The sequence below is a fragment of the Arachis hypogaea genome, chromosome 10 (genome assembly GCF_003086295.3).
Source record: "Arachis hypogaea cultivar Tifrunner chromosome 10, arahy.Tifrunner.gnm2.J5K5, whole genome shotgun sequence".
NCBI lineage: Eukaryota > Viridiplantae > Streptophyta > Magnoliopsida > Fabales > Fabaceae > Arachis > Arachis hypogaea.
Genome location: NC_092045.1, coordinates 9,421,051 through 9,439,265, shown reverse-complemented (window position 1 = coordinate 9,439,265; position 18,215 = coordinate 9,421,051). Strand labels below are relative to the sequence as shown.

General features: G+C 28.5%; 1 protein-coding gene across 3 annotated transcripts; it reads left to right on the top strand.

Annotated features, from left to right (window-relative positions):
- The first annotated feature begins 12,307 nt into the window (after positions 1 to 12,307).
- LOC112715100 (uncharacterized) lies at positions 12,308 to 16,960 on the top strand. Of its 3 annotated transcripts, none has more exons than XM_072204581.1 (9): positions 12,308 to 12,638; positions 12,774 to 12,911; positions 13,018 to 13,133; positions 13,244 to 13,429; positions 13,670 to 13,963; positions 14,330 to 14,482; positions 15,654 to 15,744; positions 16,401 to 16,531; positions 16,604 to 16,960. In XM_072204581.1, exons 3-7 carry the CDS (start codon positions 13,077 to 13,079, stop codon positions 15,666 to 15,668), a joined length of 705 nt encoding a protein of 234 aa, XP_072060682.1. In that variant the 5' UTR covers positions 12,308 to 12,638; positions 12,774 to 12,911; positions 13,018 to 13,076; the 3' UTR covers positions 15,669 to 15,744; positions 16,401 to 16,531; positions 16,604 to 16,960. The 3 variants fall into 3 exon arrangements, with proteins under 3 accessions (XP_072060682.1, XP_072060684.1, XP_072060683.1); XM_072204583.1 differs by having other exon boundaries at positions 12,318 to 12,638; positions 12,736 to 12,911; XM_072204582.1 differs by having other exon boundaries at positions 12,319 to 12,638; positions 12,993 to 13,133.
- The last annotated feature ends 1,255 nt before the right edge of the window (positions 16,961 to 18,215 follow it).

Genomic DNA, 18,215 nt, shown 5'->3' with positions numbered 1-18,215 from the left:
CTATTGTGGAAGTAGGGCAATGATTGTGGAAAAATAAAATACAATACATGGTGTCTTGCATGAGGGAACTCATTGAATTAGGAGTAAATTTCAGAGATTGTATCATTAGGAAGTCAATAATGTTTCCAATTATGCTGATTTACTGGGTAAAATAAAATAAAATAAAATAAGGATGACTAGGAGAAGAGATTTGATTGATATTACCTCATAATGTATTTTGTAAAACTTGTTAGTTTAAACTTCAGAAATATTTTGATTTAATTGCTAGGTTATTGTTAACTGGAATCAATTTGTTGAAGAACAAATCAATCAAAGAGGGTAAACAAAAAACCTTTAAATTGATGGAGCCCTCTGCCACTTTTATCAAGTCCAACTGCCCGTTGACCTCTCTTTTTGTTATTGCTACTGTGTGATATAATCAATTAAAGGAACAAAGAATTTCGATTAGTAGCAAAATCAAAGGCAGATAATTGCCACTTATATGTAATAGTACACTGTCAAATTCATACTTATTTCAATTTCCTTTTTTGATATACTCAGTAAAAGGAAGCCTTTAATATAAAATATATGCAGATCAATTAAACAAAAAATAACCAACAATTCTCCCATAAAAGCAAAAATACAATAAACATAAAATCAACAGGTCAAAGTTAAATTGCACTCTCAATCTTATGAACAATAATTTTTTTTTGCTAATTTGTCGCTGTAACATATTTTTGTCTTGTCCCACACTTTTGTATGAGAGCATGTAAATATAAAAAGCACTGAGTAATGATACATCTTCCTAACATGTACTCCTAATGGTCCTTCTAATATTAAATTAAAAAAAAGTATTAAGTAAAAAAGTAAAGGTATTCAATGCCTTGTAAATATATATATTAAAAAAAGCATTCAAGATTTTCTAAATCTATTGGTTAGGGGAATTATTAGTAAGAGTATTAGGGAGATTAATCATTTTTCTATAAAATTTCCTATGACTAATTGCTACTACTATTGAGGACTTAAAATTGCATAATTGTATATCTCATTTAGGAGATCTTTTTATCAACATTATTAAACAATATGATATCATATTTAGTGGCTTATAAAACTTGCTGTTCTGCATCCATGTTTTAAAATGATTTTGTTGTAATTTATTTTTGTTGTAGTTAGACTGGCTAAGCTAGCTGTTGATAAGGTCATGACTGCACCATGCGAGACATCAATTTTATATCCAAAAACATGGTGAAAATCTGCACTGTTTCACAGCAATAATACCTTGTGCTGTGCTAGACATTCTTTCACCTTCTTATAGAGAAGATGAAGGAAGGAAGTGTACTTACTATCATGATTATCCATATTCAACATTCTGTAAGTAACTCTTCGAACTATCACTTATATTCCATGCACCATAGGATATGCATTGGTACTCGGTAGTAGGAATGATCTTAGAAGTTCTATAAACTCAATTTGCTCCCTTTCTTGAGTTTTGAAGCCTCTGATTGAGGATGTATAAGTTTAGTTATATTCTTAGTTTTTCCCCCTTAGAAAGTTATCATCCTTTTCAAAACTTGCAAATCACTTATAAATAGATTTTTAATTTTTTTCCCTTTGAAGCTGCTCTATCTCATATCATTTCATATAAATACCAACTCAAATAGATTTTCCAGGGGCATCAAGAAATAGATAATTGCTGTAGTGGAGGATCTACTTTCTATCTGGATTCAACCATTAAAATGTGCATTAGGCAGCTTCTGTAGTAGTTGCAACTTGGTAAGCATGTAAGTACTTTTGTAAAATTTTGCATTGTGGTATTATTATTTTGTGTCAATCTTTTCTCAAGCTAAATTTGTCCCTTTCGGTTCTGCTTTTGAAGCTAAAAAGGAATAATACATCATTGTGTATTTATCAAGCAGGTTATGATCATTTTCCTTTGTGTGAGGCCTAAGCAAACACTTTTTGCAGAGTCCCTCTACATCACAATTAGTGTATTAACCTGAACGAATGAATGATCGGATGGTTAAATTCTTTTCTGGTTTACCTGTAGTTCTTCACTCATAGTCCTTCAACTTTGAGGTGTGATTGCAATCCGAGCTCTCTAGCCAAAAAGTTCGTAAGCAACGGTCGTCTATTGTATCATTGATTTCACCAATTAGTTTATGCGTTTATATTCTTGTACAAGAATTCTGCATGTATGCTTAGTAGTGCTTGTAAGTTTTGACTTTTGAGACTTGTTTGTAGCTTTGATTTGGAAAATAATGAAAATTTTTACCTCGCCGTGGATTTTTTTTATCTCTCACATTGGGTGGTTTAGTGCTCATAACAACTACACTCACAAAATGACAAGCATTTAATTTATGATGGGGCCATAAGTTATGATGGACCAGAATGAGACAACGATAATTTGATACTACAGTTTGAGCAACTTGAAAATATTATTACTTCTTATAAAACACTTGAGCTACTTTTTGTCTTATAAATCAGAAGGACGACATCAAAATTTTGATTTTTAGTAATAATGAATGAGTATACAATGAATCCCAAATTGTGGTGGGAGGGAAAATTATGCAACAAAAATACACTCATTGCATATTGTTCAAATTGAGGTAGAAATTAATATAGGCAAACTACTAAAACCAAAAATAATAAATACATAGCTACATTTACCATTTAACAACTATCATCTCAACCTAGTGGGATGGACAAGATTTTTACTGCTATTATCATCTTCACTTCAATCAGTAATCTCTTCACCTATTTGCTTTCTATCTCTGTTAGAGTCCTTTTGCTCATGATGATAATTGCCATGGGATCGCAACGATTCCCCTCCAGTCCTCCGTTCCTACAAGAAAGAATGATAAAATAGTGATAAATGAGAATCAGATTATAGCAATGCTGAATCATCTTGCTTTTGCTCTCCAGTTATGTATAATATAGAGTTCAAGAAAGGGAAAGAACATACATCACTGAATAGGATCTCGTCGGCCTCAAGCATGTGGATTATTTGTCCGATTTTAGGTCTCTTTGTGGCATCTGGATCAACACATTTAAGAGAAACCAACAGAGCAAAGTTTAAGAACTTTTGAAGATGGCTTTTCAGGAAGATTCGGATCAATGAGTTCCTCTGATTTTCTATTGCCAACCATAGCTTTCAACCATTCAATTAAATTAACCTGCAAATATACCAAATTCTAGTTAGAAAAATAGAAAAAGAGAGAAAATAATCAGCATAGAACAGTGTAAGATGATTAAAAACCAAAACTGTATACTATTATTGGTTATAGCCTCTAATCTCTCCTTGGGATTTACTATAATCAACAGGACTTCTTCCGGTAATTATTTCCATAATAAGTATCCCAAGGCTATAAACATCACTCTTCTCAGTCAGCATTCCAATGCATGGCTACTCCAGTGCAACATAACTACAGAATAAGAAAAGAGAACATGAACTTTGAAGCCTGAAATATTTGAGTATAGAAAGTCAAACTAACTGATAAGGAAAAATGTTTGGTTAACTCATACTAACCCAAATGTCCCCATCATACAAGACACCATGTATTGTATTTTAGATCTTTACAATCATTGCCCTACTTCCACAAAAAAGTAGGAGCCTTATTCAATTAGAAATCAAAAGAGTTACTACCAACCAAATCACAACAATCAAATTCAATCATTAAAGCATAATCAAGGACTCCTAATCCATTTTGAAACTTTTTACTGGTTTCTTATCAAATTCTTTTGAAATCAAAACAACATTCAATACTCTGGCAAACGAAGAACATTCAAATTCACATAAATTTTTTTCATAGAAAAGAAAATGAAGTACAATAAAAATAAAAACAAAATGGAACCTTAAAGGAGTAGATCGCAGAGGGAGAGGTGGAGGGAGAAGGACAGAGATCAGAGACGCTGGCGAAGAAGAGGAACAGAGAGGCGACAGAAAACAATGAAGTGGTGGACCCGAGTGTAGCGGCGGCGGCGGCAGCTTGTTGCGGCGTCGACGATTAGAGAACAAGCACGATACAGGGGAGAACGAGCAATCCCGCGAATGGAGAGATCAGAGAACGACCACGGCGCAGGGAGAGGATCAGAGAGCGAGCTACCACGGAGGGGCAAGACCAAGGAACGAGCGACGTTGACGGTCGTAGAGGGGCAAAAGTCCTAGCAGAACTTTGAAGTATCCTCTTTAAAACTCAGATTAAAAGAATCAGAAAAAATGTGTAAAACAAAAAAACGCAGAAGGCAAATGTTTAATTATTAATTCTTTTAAAAATAAAAAATAGGATTCATTTTGTAAATATTTTATTGATGGTGAATCATATTCCTATTTAAAGTTAGGAGTAAGAAATCTGTGGCCTTCATTTTAATTATGGCGTTTGGCACATTGTCTAATAGAATTAGAATTTCGTTAACAAGCATCCTGAAAACACTTTCATCCTCTTAATTAATGTCTTTATAATACTATAAAATTAATATAATTTGATGATTAAAATTTGATCAAGTTTAAATTGTATAACTAAATTTTTTTTAGAAATTGATTTGAGATATTATTTTAGATTTTTTTTGACGACTTTAATTTAAAACCGGGCTATTTACCCGTGCTAACTTAAATAATCAAGTTTCAATATGTATAATATTATCTAAATGTTTATTCTCACAAATACTATATTATAAAAAGTTGATCAATTAAATAAAAAATTATTTTTATATATCTCAATCTATCGTTTAAAATATATTGTCAAAATATGCTTATATAATAATTAGTAACTCAACAGATACAATTATGTCTATTCAGTCGCTTTTCTATTATTTTTAAGAAATTAATTTTTATATTTTTATTTTTAAAATTATAAATCTGATAAAATAATTTAAAAAATAAGAATAAAAATACTAAAAAATAAATATAAAAATTTTACAAGTTTTTAATTTTTAGAACGTAAAAAATTTAGGATAAAAAACGTTATTAAGTCATGGGAGGAAACAATTTACGCAATTCAGCCAAAATGAATTCTGATACACCATTCCACCAAATATGACTTTTATATAATTCGAATCAATAAAATTCGAATTATATTTACACGTAATTCGAATTGAATCACATCGAATTACTCCCAAGCAATATTCGAACGTAGTTCGAATCAAATTGTATCGAATTCTGCATGCATAGTTCGAGTTATATTAACTCGAATTATTTGGAGCACGTGGCCTAGGGTAGTTCGAATCAAATTGATTCAAATTACTCATATTCCGAATCAAATGGCTAATTACACATTGTACAATAAGATACTAGAAAAAATACTATATAATATAAAAAATATATACTAAAAGAAGTATAAAATAAGATTATAGTAAATTAATTTTAGTATAAAATTATTAAATATAAATTAATTTTAACTCTTATTAGTACATTGAATTAAAAATAACATATAAAAATGTATTTGTATTTATTAAATTTTAATAACATATAAAAATTAATGACTTTTTAAATATTTTTTTTATAATAGGAGTACATTTTTATATACTTTAAATACTTTGTATAAAAATGTACTTGTATTTATCATACAAAAATAAAGTATTGTGCCAATATAATAACATTATAACATTTTAAATCAATTTTTTTCTAGAATTTTAGATTAAAAGCAGCACATGAAAAAGCATTATTGGTATTTTAAAGCTAACTTAATTAAAAAAGATAGAACTGTATTTTTTAGAATTTTATGTACATAATTAGGCTAATTTTTTTTAATATTGATCAAAGATGTGTGTTACACTATGTTATTTGGTTTCAGGTAAGTTTTACTCTACTATATTTTTTTTATTTTTTGAAAGACACAAATCTAAAAAATTTTATAAATTAATTTAAAAGAAAATATCATTGACGTTTTATAAAATTTTGTAGATTTGTGTCTTTTGAATTATAAAATTTTATAAAATTTTATAAAACGTTAATGATATTTTCTTTTAAATTAATTTATAAAATTTTTTAGATTTGTGTCTTTCGAAAAATAAAAAAAATGTAGTAGAGTAAAACTTACCTGAAACCAAATAACATAGTGTAACACACATCTTTGATCAATATTAAAAAAAATTAGCCTAATTATGTACATAAAATCCTAAAAAATACAATTCTATCTTTTTTAATTAAGTTAGCTTTAAAATACCAATAATGCTTTTTCATGTGCTGCTTTTAATCTAAAATCCTAGAAAAAAATTGATTTAAAATGTTATAATGTTATTATATTGGCACAATACTTTATTTTTGTATGATAAATACAAGTACATTTTTATACAAAGTATTTAAAGTATATAAAAATGTACTCCTATTATAAAAAAATATTTAAAAAGTCATTAATTTTTATATGTTATTAAAATTTAATAAATACAAGTACATTTTTATATGTTATTTTTAATTCAATGTACTAATAGGAGTTAAAATTAATTTATATTTAATAATTTTATACTAAAATTAATTCACTATAATCTTATTTTATACTTCTTTTAGTATATATTTTTTATATTATATAGTATTTTTTCTAGTATCTTATTGTACAATGTGTAATTAGCCATTTGATTCGAAATGTGAGTAATTCGAATCAATTTCGTGTTCCAAGTAATTCGAGTTAATATAACTCGAACTATGCATGCAGAATTCGATACAACTTGATTCGAACTACATTCGAATATTGCTTGGGAGTAATTCGATGTGATTCAATTTGAATTACGTGTAAATATAATTCGAATTTTATTGATTCGAATTATATAAAAGTCATATTTGGTGGAATGGTGTATCAGAATTCATTTTGGCTGAATTGTGTAAATTGTTTCCTCCCATGATTTAATAACGTTTTTTACCCTAAAATTTATAAATTTAAATTAAATAAAATATTAAAAAAATTATTATGTTGCTATTATATATAACAAAATCAAGATAAATATTTATAAAGTAATTATTTACAAATATTAAATAAGTTTATTTATTTATTTTTAAATAATATTTAATTTGAAATAAAAATAAAAAAATTATATTTAAAATATTTTTTATCTTCATGTATAATTATAATAAATAAAAATATTTTATTTTTTAAATTTTATATTTAATTTATTAAATTATCTTTAATATTATTACTTTGTCAAAATTATTAATTTATAATTTTATTATATTTTTCATTGTACCATGCATTATTATTTTCTCCTATTATTATTATTTCCCATACAAATACCTATTATCACTCTCTCATCGCTATTGTTATATTACCTTGTTTTTCTTTTTCATTTTCTTCTTCCCTCTCATCTTTTCTTCACCCGATCATAATTAATTATCACCAAGTACCATTATCGTAATTTTCAATCTTGTCTAGCACTTGGATCTATAACTATCCATTCTGTTAATTTTTATGAGTTGTTAAAGTATTATTAAAAGAATTTAATTTTGTGTCTTTTGAATATCTAGATGTATAAAAATAATAATTTTTTCTTGATATGTGTTAATAAGGCATCTTATTGTTCTATTAAAAAAAAATTAAGACATAAAATATTAAAAATTTTTGTTCAAATGATTAAAATTTGATGTCAGTAATCCTAAAAAATATCAAAATATATTATTTTTAACTAATATAATAAAAATAGTACATTACTGTAAATTTTAATTAATAGTTATAAATTTAATTTATAATTTAATATAGCACCTTAGAATAAAAAGTTGTCATTACTTTTCATATTTGACTGCTATTATATGAGTTTTATGTTTATTTTATTGTGCATATTAATTAAAATATATTTTATTATTTTACTTTGTATATTTTGAAATAATGCGATCATACTATAAGGATGACATTAGTTTTTTATAACTAATGCGAATTTTCTTATTATTTTATTTATCATTTTAATATTATCCATAAAAAATAATTATTTAAAGTAAAACATTATATACAGAGAGATAAAAAATTTTTGAATTTATAGTTCTAATTTGTTCTTAATTCTCATTTGATATTACTCAAATTTAATAGGTTGATGGTGGTAATTCTTTTTTATTAGTTAAAAAATTTTAACTCTATCTCTATTTTAATTTTATTAATTAAATAATTTTTTTAGATCAAAATAATTTTAACTTCTTTTACAATAAGTATTTTTTAAATTATCTAATATATAAAAGGTCACATATTTTAATTAATATTATCTTAAAAATTTCATATTTTTTTATCAAAACATTATGGTTAATTATTATAGTTTTATATATTATCTTTCTACCATTGAATAAAAAGTAGAATTTTATATGTTTTTGTTACTTATTTTTTTTATTTTGGTTATCTAAATTAGTCTGTATATTATTAACTCATTTTTTATTATTTATGTAATATTTTTTTCTTCTGATAGTTATCCATTAATAAATGTTGAATTAATAATTTTATTTATTGTATTTTAATATGTTTATTTCAATATACTCAATAAATTATTCAAATACAAACTTATTCTCTTGAACTATTTTTTTTATCATATGATTAGAATCGTTTAAATTGGAGATATTTAGACCCTATAATTTCTAAAATAAAGAGAAAATATAATAAAATGAATTAAAAAATCTAATAAAATAAAATATTTTAAAAATAGAAGATTTATCAAAAACACAATAAAATAAAGGAAAAGTTTAGGAGGCCAACAATTTTATTAAATTTTGGTCAACATGTAATCAGCAAAAAAAAGTGAGTAATCTCACACCATTAGATGAAATTTCATACTATTAAAAACATCATTGATAGTTACTTAATGGCTACAAATCACAAAAGTTGCTAATCCCCTAACACTCCTCTAAAATAAACCTTAAATTGACCGTGAGGCACATGAAAAAACAAAAAGAAATAACCATAAAAGTTAAAACATTGAAAAATATATGACACATAATTTAGATATTTATTGGATTATTAAATTATTTAAAAATCAATTAATAAACGTTCTTAATTAAAGAGAAGGGAAGTTATGTATAAAATTAATAACTGTAGTAAAATTATATTAAATTTGTAATCGCAATGAATGAAGGCAAAGAGAAGATGGAAGCGATACAATTTAAAAAATTGAAAGAAGGAGAAGGAAGACAACAACAAAAATATAGGAAAGTACTTCTAGTGGTGAGAGGAAAAGCAATAAGAAAAGAAAAAAGGTACACTTTTTTTCGTCATTCCAAAAAAATTATAAAAAAATAATAAGACCAAATTGTTGGTCAAAAGAAAGTACTCATAGAAAGAATATACTCAACACAAAAGGATAAGATCGATAAAAAAAACTATTTATCATTCTAATTAAACATTTCCTTACATTCTAATTATTTCTTTTCCTTCTGGTATACATAGCACTGCATCCAAATAATTCCATACAAAGAAGCGCATCCAGAATTGGGAAGAGAAGTAAAAAAAAAATATAAAAAAAAGTGAGAAAAAACTATAATAAAATAATAAGATTAAACTGTCGCTCAGAATAAAATATTCACAGAAAGAATATACTCAAAGCAAAACTATAAGAACCATAAAAAATTATTTATCACTATGATTGAACACTATTATTCTTTTTTTTTTCTGTCATAGATGGTGCCGAAAACCAACTTTTACATAGCTATTATTTAGCTCAGTAAGGCCAAAATACGCATCCAAATAATTATTCCATATAAAAAAGTGCATCCAAAATTAAAAACAGAAGTAAGAAAAATTAAAAAAAAGTGAAAAATTAGAAAAGTAGATTATTAGAATAAAAAATTGAAGAACAGATTATTCGTGATTTTTTTATAACTATTAGTAAAAATACTGATGAAAATGAGAAGAGAATGAGTTGTTGTTAATTGTAAAAGTTTTTTTTATTTAACGTACGCGCCCGAATGTACGGGAGAACCTCTATTATTAAGGGTAATATTGAAACTTAATTTTAGACACCAAAACTCTATATATTAGCATTATATATTGTTCACTTAATAAATATATTTAAATAATCATAATTCAAAATGCGAATTTCATATCATTTAATTTCTCTATGCATAATAATAAGTCTACATATACAATATTAAACCCTACACATTATTGTAAAGCTACTACATTTACATGAGAAAAATGGCATGACAGCAAGGCACAAAATTTAAATTGTCTAATTAACAAGACTATAAATTAAAAATAAAATAAAGTTCAATATGCACTACTCTTTTGAATCGGGTGTATGAACCTCTATTGCTAATTAAATATGTACTAAAAAAAGGATCAAATTACACGTGAAGATTCATTCGAACTTTGTACCACCCTTTCTTGAAACAACCCAAAAATGTCCATCCATACTTTACTACAAATCTGATGCTCTTAGATCCGTTTGCCTTTGATTCATCCATCTCTAGATAATGATTAATCACCAATAGAAGAAGATACAATAAAAAACAAAAATAAACAATGTAGTATATTATAGCAATGTGATGAGTTAGATGATGATGACGGTGATAGGAAGCTCAAGAGCTAGTAATTAATCAAGCGTAGTCTTGGGCGATCAAATGAAAAAAAAAAATCTTGTGTTGGGGGAATTGAAGAGGTTCAAGTATTCTTATAATCCGTTTTTCTCTTTATGTTCATCACCTAGTGTGTTATTTGATTGTCTTTTATAATTGGATTATGATCAAGGCAAATGAATGATGACAAATTGACAACTGTTGTAACAGATTATCATGATATAATAATATCGTGATATGTGTCAATTATTGACTTGATGAATATTAGTGTAAAGTACGTGTATGCTGTATTTAGTGTGTTTTGACTTTTGAATATGGTTTTGTTTTTGGGTAACCTAGGATATGTTGTTAGTTGTATTTTTCTATTTCTGGCTCTGCCAGGTTCAAATTCAACTACTATTCAAGGAATGTTATTCACTTTTTTTTTTTTTTAATGGAAATCAAAGTAAAATTAAACAGTAACAAATAATTGGATTAAATCCTATTTCTTCAGGTAAGTAGAACTCCTATAAAACTTCTCAACCACAACTGCAATTAATTTCTAGTGATGATGTTAATAATATTGGTAATATTTTTAATAAAACTTTATGTTTAGAGAGCATATATAGCTCGAATCTAATAAGTTTAAGTAACTGTGTTTGGATGAAATTATATGAGTATTCTTTTAGTATAATTGAAATTTAAATTGTTTGAAATTATATAAATATTGGTAATATTCATTTTTTTTTAATGTTATCTCATATCGGACAATGTATCACTTTTTCAAAAATAGTGCAATTTTTTGTCTTTGGTGAAAAAATTTAAATTGTTTGAATATAATAAAATAAAAATATTTTTATTAAACAACAATTATAAACATGGATAGGAGTCATTCTTAAAAATAAAATAAATTTAAAATTTGTTAAGGTAAATTTTAAAAAAAAAATTAATATTTTTCTAGATTGAGATTAAGAGGACGAGAGAGAGAAAATGGGAGGTAGAGAAAATAGAAGAAAGAGACAGAGAATAGAAAGAAAAAGAACAAAAAGAGTGAAGAGAAATGAAAGAAAACGAGCTAGCTCCACTGTCAACCCCTTTTATGGGCTTGCGTCTTTTTTTTTTTTTAACTGTGCTGTGGATTTTGGGAGTGATTGGGTTGCTACCATGCTGGGTAGGTGATAGTAGAAATTAATAAAATGTGATATTAGATAAAAAGAGGCACCAGGCGGAACTTGAGTTGTATGGTGATAGTAGCGACCATTGAAGGTAACGGTGATGAAAATAAGGTAGTAAAATCGTAGTTTTTATCTCAATACAGAAGAATAATGTAAAATCACAATTTATAAAATCGTTAGATAGAACTAAATATGTCTCGTAAATCATAAAAAATAAAAATATAAGAAATATAATATAAAATTATTTTTATAAACAAGTTTCTAAACAAAATTACCTATAGTTTAGTATAACACTAATTAGAGCAGATTCATTAAATCATTCAATTACATATTTATTTAACAGTTCAAAAATAGAATCAGATTCAGAATATTATTACAATAGAGCATATCACTACTAAAAAACTAGTTATTACAAACGGATATTTTTGACGGATTTTATCTCATGGAAATACTAAAGGAATTTCAAAGGAATTTTTTGTCAAAAAACAAAAAAAAATGAATTAGCATAAATTACAGACGAAAAAGAGAATCCGTTGATAATTCCGTCAGAAAAATTAAATTTTTTCCGTGGAAAATAGTTACAGACGAAAAATCCGTTTGTAATTAAATAGACAAAACGATGCATTTTATTAAATTATTACAGACGAAAAATCCGTCTGTGATTTAAATTTTTCATCGAAAATATTAAGGTAACCCTAATTTTATCACCACTCTATCGAGCTCCATTCACACTCCTGACCTATGAACTCATTTTCACCCTCATCCCTCTTCAAAGTTGTCGTCCAACTCTTCTCCTCCGGTAGAAGGTGTTGTCGCCGCCGGCGAGGACAGTCGGTGGGTGCCTTCGTCATCTGGGGAAGCTCCACTCGACCCTCTTCACATTGTTCCTCCTATCCTCGCCGTCGAACGAAGTTTTGAGTTGAGCTCGTGGCGTCGCCGTCGCGAAGGGTTCCTCCCCTCCTCGCCGTGCGTCGTTTCTGATTCACTGCTCCTCGCCGTTTTTGGCTGTTGCCCCTTCTCTTCTCTGATTTTAGGTAACTCTGTCTCAAACTTTCATCGCAAGCTTACTCTGTCTCACACTCTTCGAGCTCACTTTATCAATCTTACTCTCACAACTTTTGTAAATCCTAGGAACAACATTATCAATCTTACTCTCACAAGATTTGCAGATTTCGTGACTGTTAATTTCAAATTCCGTGACTCGTGAGGATGACACTGTTGATGATGAAGTCATGGAAGTAGCTTTGGACAGGAAATTGGAGCAACAAATTTGCAATGCCATAGATACTCGCTTCCATCTACAATTGGTATGCTATTTTGTAATGACATTTGTATCTAGTGTCATCCACAGAATTTTGGTAGTGTTTTTCTAGAAAAATTTGATCTAGAATTGTGATCTCTTGACATCTGCAGACAAATATATTATTTAGAGATATTTCATCTGTCAAATAGTTCCTGGAGGATACATTTTGATGCAGAAACAAAATTTGGGAAAGGATTCTTCCTCTCAAACAGGAAGTGTTAGCCAGGTTTTATTCTATTTCTCTATAATTATAGGGGCATAGTGAGTATGGGAGAGAATTAGGAACAAAAATGCATACTCAAATGATTTTGTGGTATTCTGTATATGTTGATGCAGATTTATGACGAGTTCTGTCCAATCTTACTCAACCAATTTAAGTCAAGGAATTACACAAAATTTGAGACATTTGATGCTTCCTTGGATGAGTTCTACAGAAAAATTGAGAGCCAAAGGTCTGAACAACAGCAGAAAGCCAAAGAAAACTCAGCTGCTCAGAAGCTGAATAAAATAAGCCAGGATCAGGTTGGTACCCATGCCAGAGTCACACTCATGTTACTGGATTCTAACCCAAAAGAAGAACCTCTTATAAGACTAAATACACGTTTATGTCCTAATATTTAAAGTCTCTTTCAGATCTAATAAACAGGCATAGTTTTCATGTGAAGTTGAGAAAAAAGAGAAAAAACTTGCTGTTCAAGTATTATTGATTTCATTGATGGTGCTAACATGTAAAACAATTATATCTATCATTTCCCTGTGTAGGAAAATCGAGTGCACACATTGAGGAAAGAAGTTGATCACTGTGTTAAAATGGCAGAATTGATAGAGTACAACTTAGAAGATGTGGATGCTATTATATTAGCTGTTTGTGTAGCTCTTGCAAAGGGTATGAACTGGGATGACCTTTCACGTATGGTGAAAGATGAAAAGAAATCTGAAAACCCTGTTGCTAGTCTCATTGACAAGCTCCATCTTGAGAGGAACTGCATGATTTTATTGTTGGCAAACAATCTTGATGAAATGAATGATGATGAGAAGACACTCCCTATAGATAAGGTTCTATTTATTTATCACTTCTTGTTGAAGTAGAAATTCTTTCTAATAGCAAGAACAATCTTGTTATGTACTAGGTGAGATCTGTTATTCAACAACAACAAAGTCTTATCCCACTATGTGAGAGATCTGTTATATGGATTCGATTATTAGACGATTATCGCGTTCAATCATAAACCATGTCTAAGCCAATAACTCATTTTTTACTCTCAGATTTTCACTAAGGTCTATTAGTTTTGGTTGTCAGTTTCATCATCTATCTGGTTTTGTTGAATTTTCTTTCTCAAAGAATATGTGTGATTTCCTCCACCCCACCTCTCCTCCTTTTCAATATGTGACATTAGTAACCATATTATGTTTGCTTTCAAGGTTGAAGTTGATTTAGCTCTCTCAGCTCATGCCAATGCTCGGAGGTGGTATGAATTGAAGAAAAAGCAAGAGAGCAAACAGGAAAAGACTATAACTGCGCATGAAAAGGCGTTTAAAGCTGCAGAGAAAAAGACTCGCCTACAGCTTAATCAGGTTGATATAAATTGGATTTGCATATCTTTAATCTACTGTATATATAGCTAAATAGTTATTGGATTACGATTAGAGAGATGCTGTTACCAGATCACAATACTAGGAATTTCTTCCACTTTGCAAGCTTTTTTAATTCTAAAAAAAAGGGAGGATCTTATCCTCTGCTTTGGTAATTTTTCTTCCTATATGATGAACTTATTTTTCTAATAAATATTCTCCATTGCTTTTATTTATTGCTAATGAATCCATGCTATGATCATGGAATAAAATTATCCTTTTGCTATATCTATAATGATATTAGGCTCTTTTTTTGGCTGTCTTTTTATTGTTTTGGAGGGTACCTCATTAGTCTTTAGTTTCTTTGTCTAACCCAAAAATAAATAAAATAAATATTTAGATAAAGATAGCCATTTTATCGCTGAATGAGCAATATGTAAAACTGCATGACAACCAAGCTAATGGTCTTTTTCTTTTTTCTTTTCTTGATCATCATTTTATATACGATGCTTTTGCAACTTTTCATTTATTCTTTTTAATCTTAATGATGTATCTAATGTGAGTATCTAATGAAGCGATATATGTCAAAAGGAGATCTGTAAGTATCTAATGATATATTACACTACCATGGCTCTTAACTAAATTTTGAAGTTTAAAACATTGACATATAAAAGTTATTGTGTAATGATTAATAATAAGGTTTAAACTCACATTCTTCATATCAAGAAAACTTGAGTATATCTTGAAAGTTAATGGGGTCATCTTACTAGTTGCGCTCTTTTTATTTTTTGGCAATCTTAATAACAAAAAAGAGAGTATGGGGTCAGGACTTGAAATTTTGGTGTCTAAGATATTTCACCTCAATTATGTTTGGTTATTGTGATTTTCTCTGGAGTCAACTTCTTTTCTCATTATTGTGCAATTTAAATTACTTGTACTGTTTCATTTCAGTCAATAAAGCAAAATGTTTAATCCAGAATAACTGAACAAACAGGTTAGAGTTGTGAGGGACAAGCAAAATGTAACACCATAAATTTCTTTTTCTTCTTCCCTCCCCTCTATGAATTTTGCTGTGCACACCAAGTGTTCGATGGTTTGCTTATTTGTTGGTTTGACCTAACATGCACATCAAATGTTTGTTAATTTGATGACGTACGATTTCCGTATCTTGTAGGCTTTTTGGTTTTAATGCTACGAAGATGAGAATGGATGACAGGATAAGTCTTAGCATGAGTGATCTGGATCTTGTTCCACTTCTTATCCAGGTTCTTTAATCCATTTTCTTTCACTTTATTTTTATTCTTTTTAAAATACAACTGCTAAGTTAAAATAATAGAATTGTTTATTAAACTTATGATCAGTTGAAATTAAAAATTTATACCACATTGTGTACCTACTGTGTATTAAAATGACCCTATTGTTGAACATATACCCAAAACCTGCTTAAACTTTGAATAATCTCATCCGTGATGTTGTTTCAAGGAAAATCATAATTTTATTTGGGCTGCATGTTTGTTGATTTCATCATATATTGATGAATGTGCACTTTTGTGTAACAATCTGGGAATTCAAAATTGCGTTCCTTTCTTTTGTTTTATTAAGTAATCTGTAGTTGATGCTTTCCTGGTGAATAGCCATATCCACTTCTATGCGATCTTGCAAACTTGATGGAGATTTAGGGCCCAGTTGGGTAACTACTTTTTTAAATAAAAAATAAAATATTAATTCTTTTGATTTTTTTTTTCATTTTCAATTTGTATCTATTTATTGGATTTTTTACTTTCAACAAAACAAAGAAAGGGGTCTTACTTTTGTAATATATGATGAAAACTTATCAAATAAAATAACAACAGAAGCAAAACTAAGTGCCCCATAAGCATTTTTCATACTTTTTTTTTGTTATTATCTTATGTATGTGCAGAGGAGATTACATTTTTGACCGAGGGTGATGATCCTAACGATGATGATGTTGTATTAAAGAAGCTTTTTCACCCTAATCTCAAGCTATTAATTGTGACACAAGGTTCAAAGAGTTGTAGATATTACACCAAGGTAAGCTTACTACCAAGTCCATTTGAGAGTGAGTGGCATAAGCACTTGTTTCATTGTTGATTGTGTGCGCAGAAATTCAAAGGCCGGGTGACAGATGTTAAAGTTAATCTCATTGATACAACTGGGGCCGGTGATGCATTTGTTAATGGAATTCTCTACAGCATTTGCTCATAATCAATGTGGAGCTTGATGCTGCCAATGCAATTTAGTTATCCATTAATATTTTAGATTGTCCCATTTTAAGTGTTAAGTGTAATGTTAATGAAAGAGATCCATGTAACATTAGGATGATCATCTTATTTTTTTGGGTATCTTTTTATTGAGATAGTGAGATATTGGCCAATGATGTTGAAAAATAACATCCAATTTTATAGGTATCATGTAATGAATATTATGTTTATCTATATAATTTTTGGCATTTTTTTTCAATTTACAATGTGTTTGATGGAGGAAATTTAATAAATAAACCTAAAGTATTCATTTTGCAATGGAAAAATTTTAAAAAATTTCTATTTTACTTTACTGACAGATTTATAGATGGATTTTCTGTCTGTATTCAAAGTGTGAGATGATTTTTCAATGTTCAAATTACAGACGAAAAATCTGACAAAAAATTCGTCTGTAATTATAGACGGAAAATCTGTATGAAAATCCGTCTGAAAATCTGTCTAAAAATCCGTCGAAAAGTTCGTCGCCTTCAGAAAATGGAGGAAGAATATACAGAGGAAAAATTCGTCGGTAACTAGTAAAAATCTGTTGGTAATTTTTCAACGGAAAAAAATCTGTCGGTAAATAATTTTCGACGGGACTTTTACAGAGGGACAAAATCCGTCGGTAACCAAAAATCCGTCTGTAATAAAGACTAAATCTGTCTGTATTAATCCATTTTCTAGTAGTGTATATATTAATAAAAAAAGAGTTGCAAATTCAATCGCACACATTAACAAATTCACTAATTTAAATGTTTCAAAATAAGAAATTTAAGTAAAAGTATAAAGCACTCAAGTCAGAAGTTTAGAGAAAATTCAAGTTATGTGCCTTTCTGAACTAATATTCACGTCATATTAGCAGTAGCATAGGCACGACTAGAGCAAAGTAGCAAAGGAGAGGCTAAGAGCACCGTTGCAGGCCATGTCTCAACCAAGACAACCAGCTCTAAAAGTGACAAGAGGATCAGAGTGTGAGATGATTTTTCAAGGTTCAAATTACAGACGGAAAATCCGTCAAAAAATTTGTCTGTAATTATAGACGAAAAATCTGTATGAAAATCCGTTTGAAAATCTGTCTGAAAATTTGTCTGTAATTACAGACGAAAAATCCGTCGGAAAGTTCGTCGCCTTCGAAAAATGGAAGGAGAATTTACAGAGGGAAAATCCGTCGGTAACTAGTAAAAATCTGTTGGTAATTTTTCGACAAAAAAAATCTGTCGGTAAATAATTTCCGACGGGACTTTTGCAGAAGGACAAAATCCGTCGGTAATTTTGTCGGTAACCAAAAATCCGTCTGTAATAAAGACTAAATCTGTCTGTATTAATCCATTTTCTAGTAGTATATATATTCATAAAAAAAAGAGTTGCAAATTCAATCACACACATTAACAAATTCACAAATTTAAATGTTTCAAAATAAGAAATTTAAGTAAAGGTATAAAGCACTCGAGTAAGAAGTTTAGAGCAAATTCAAG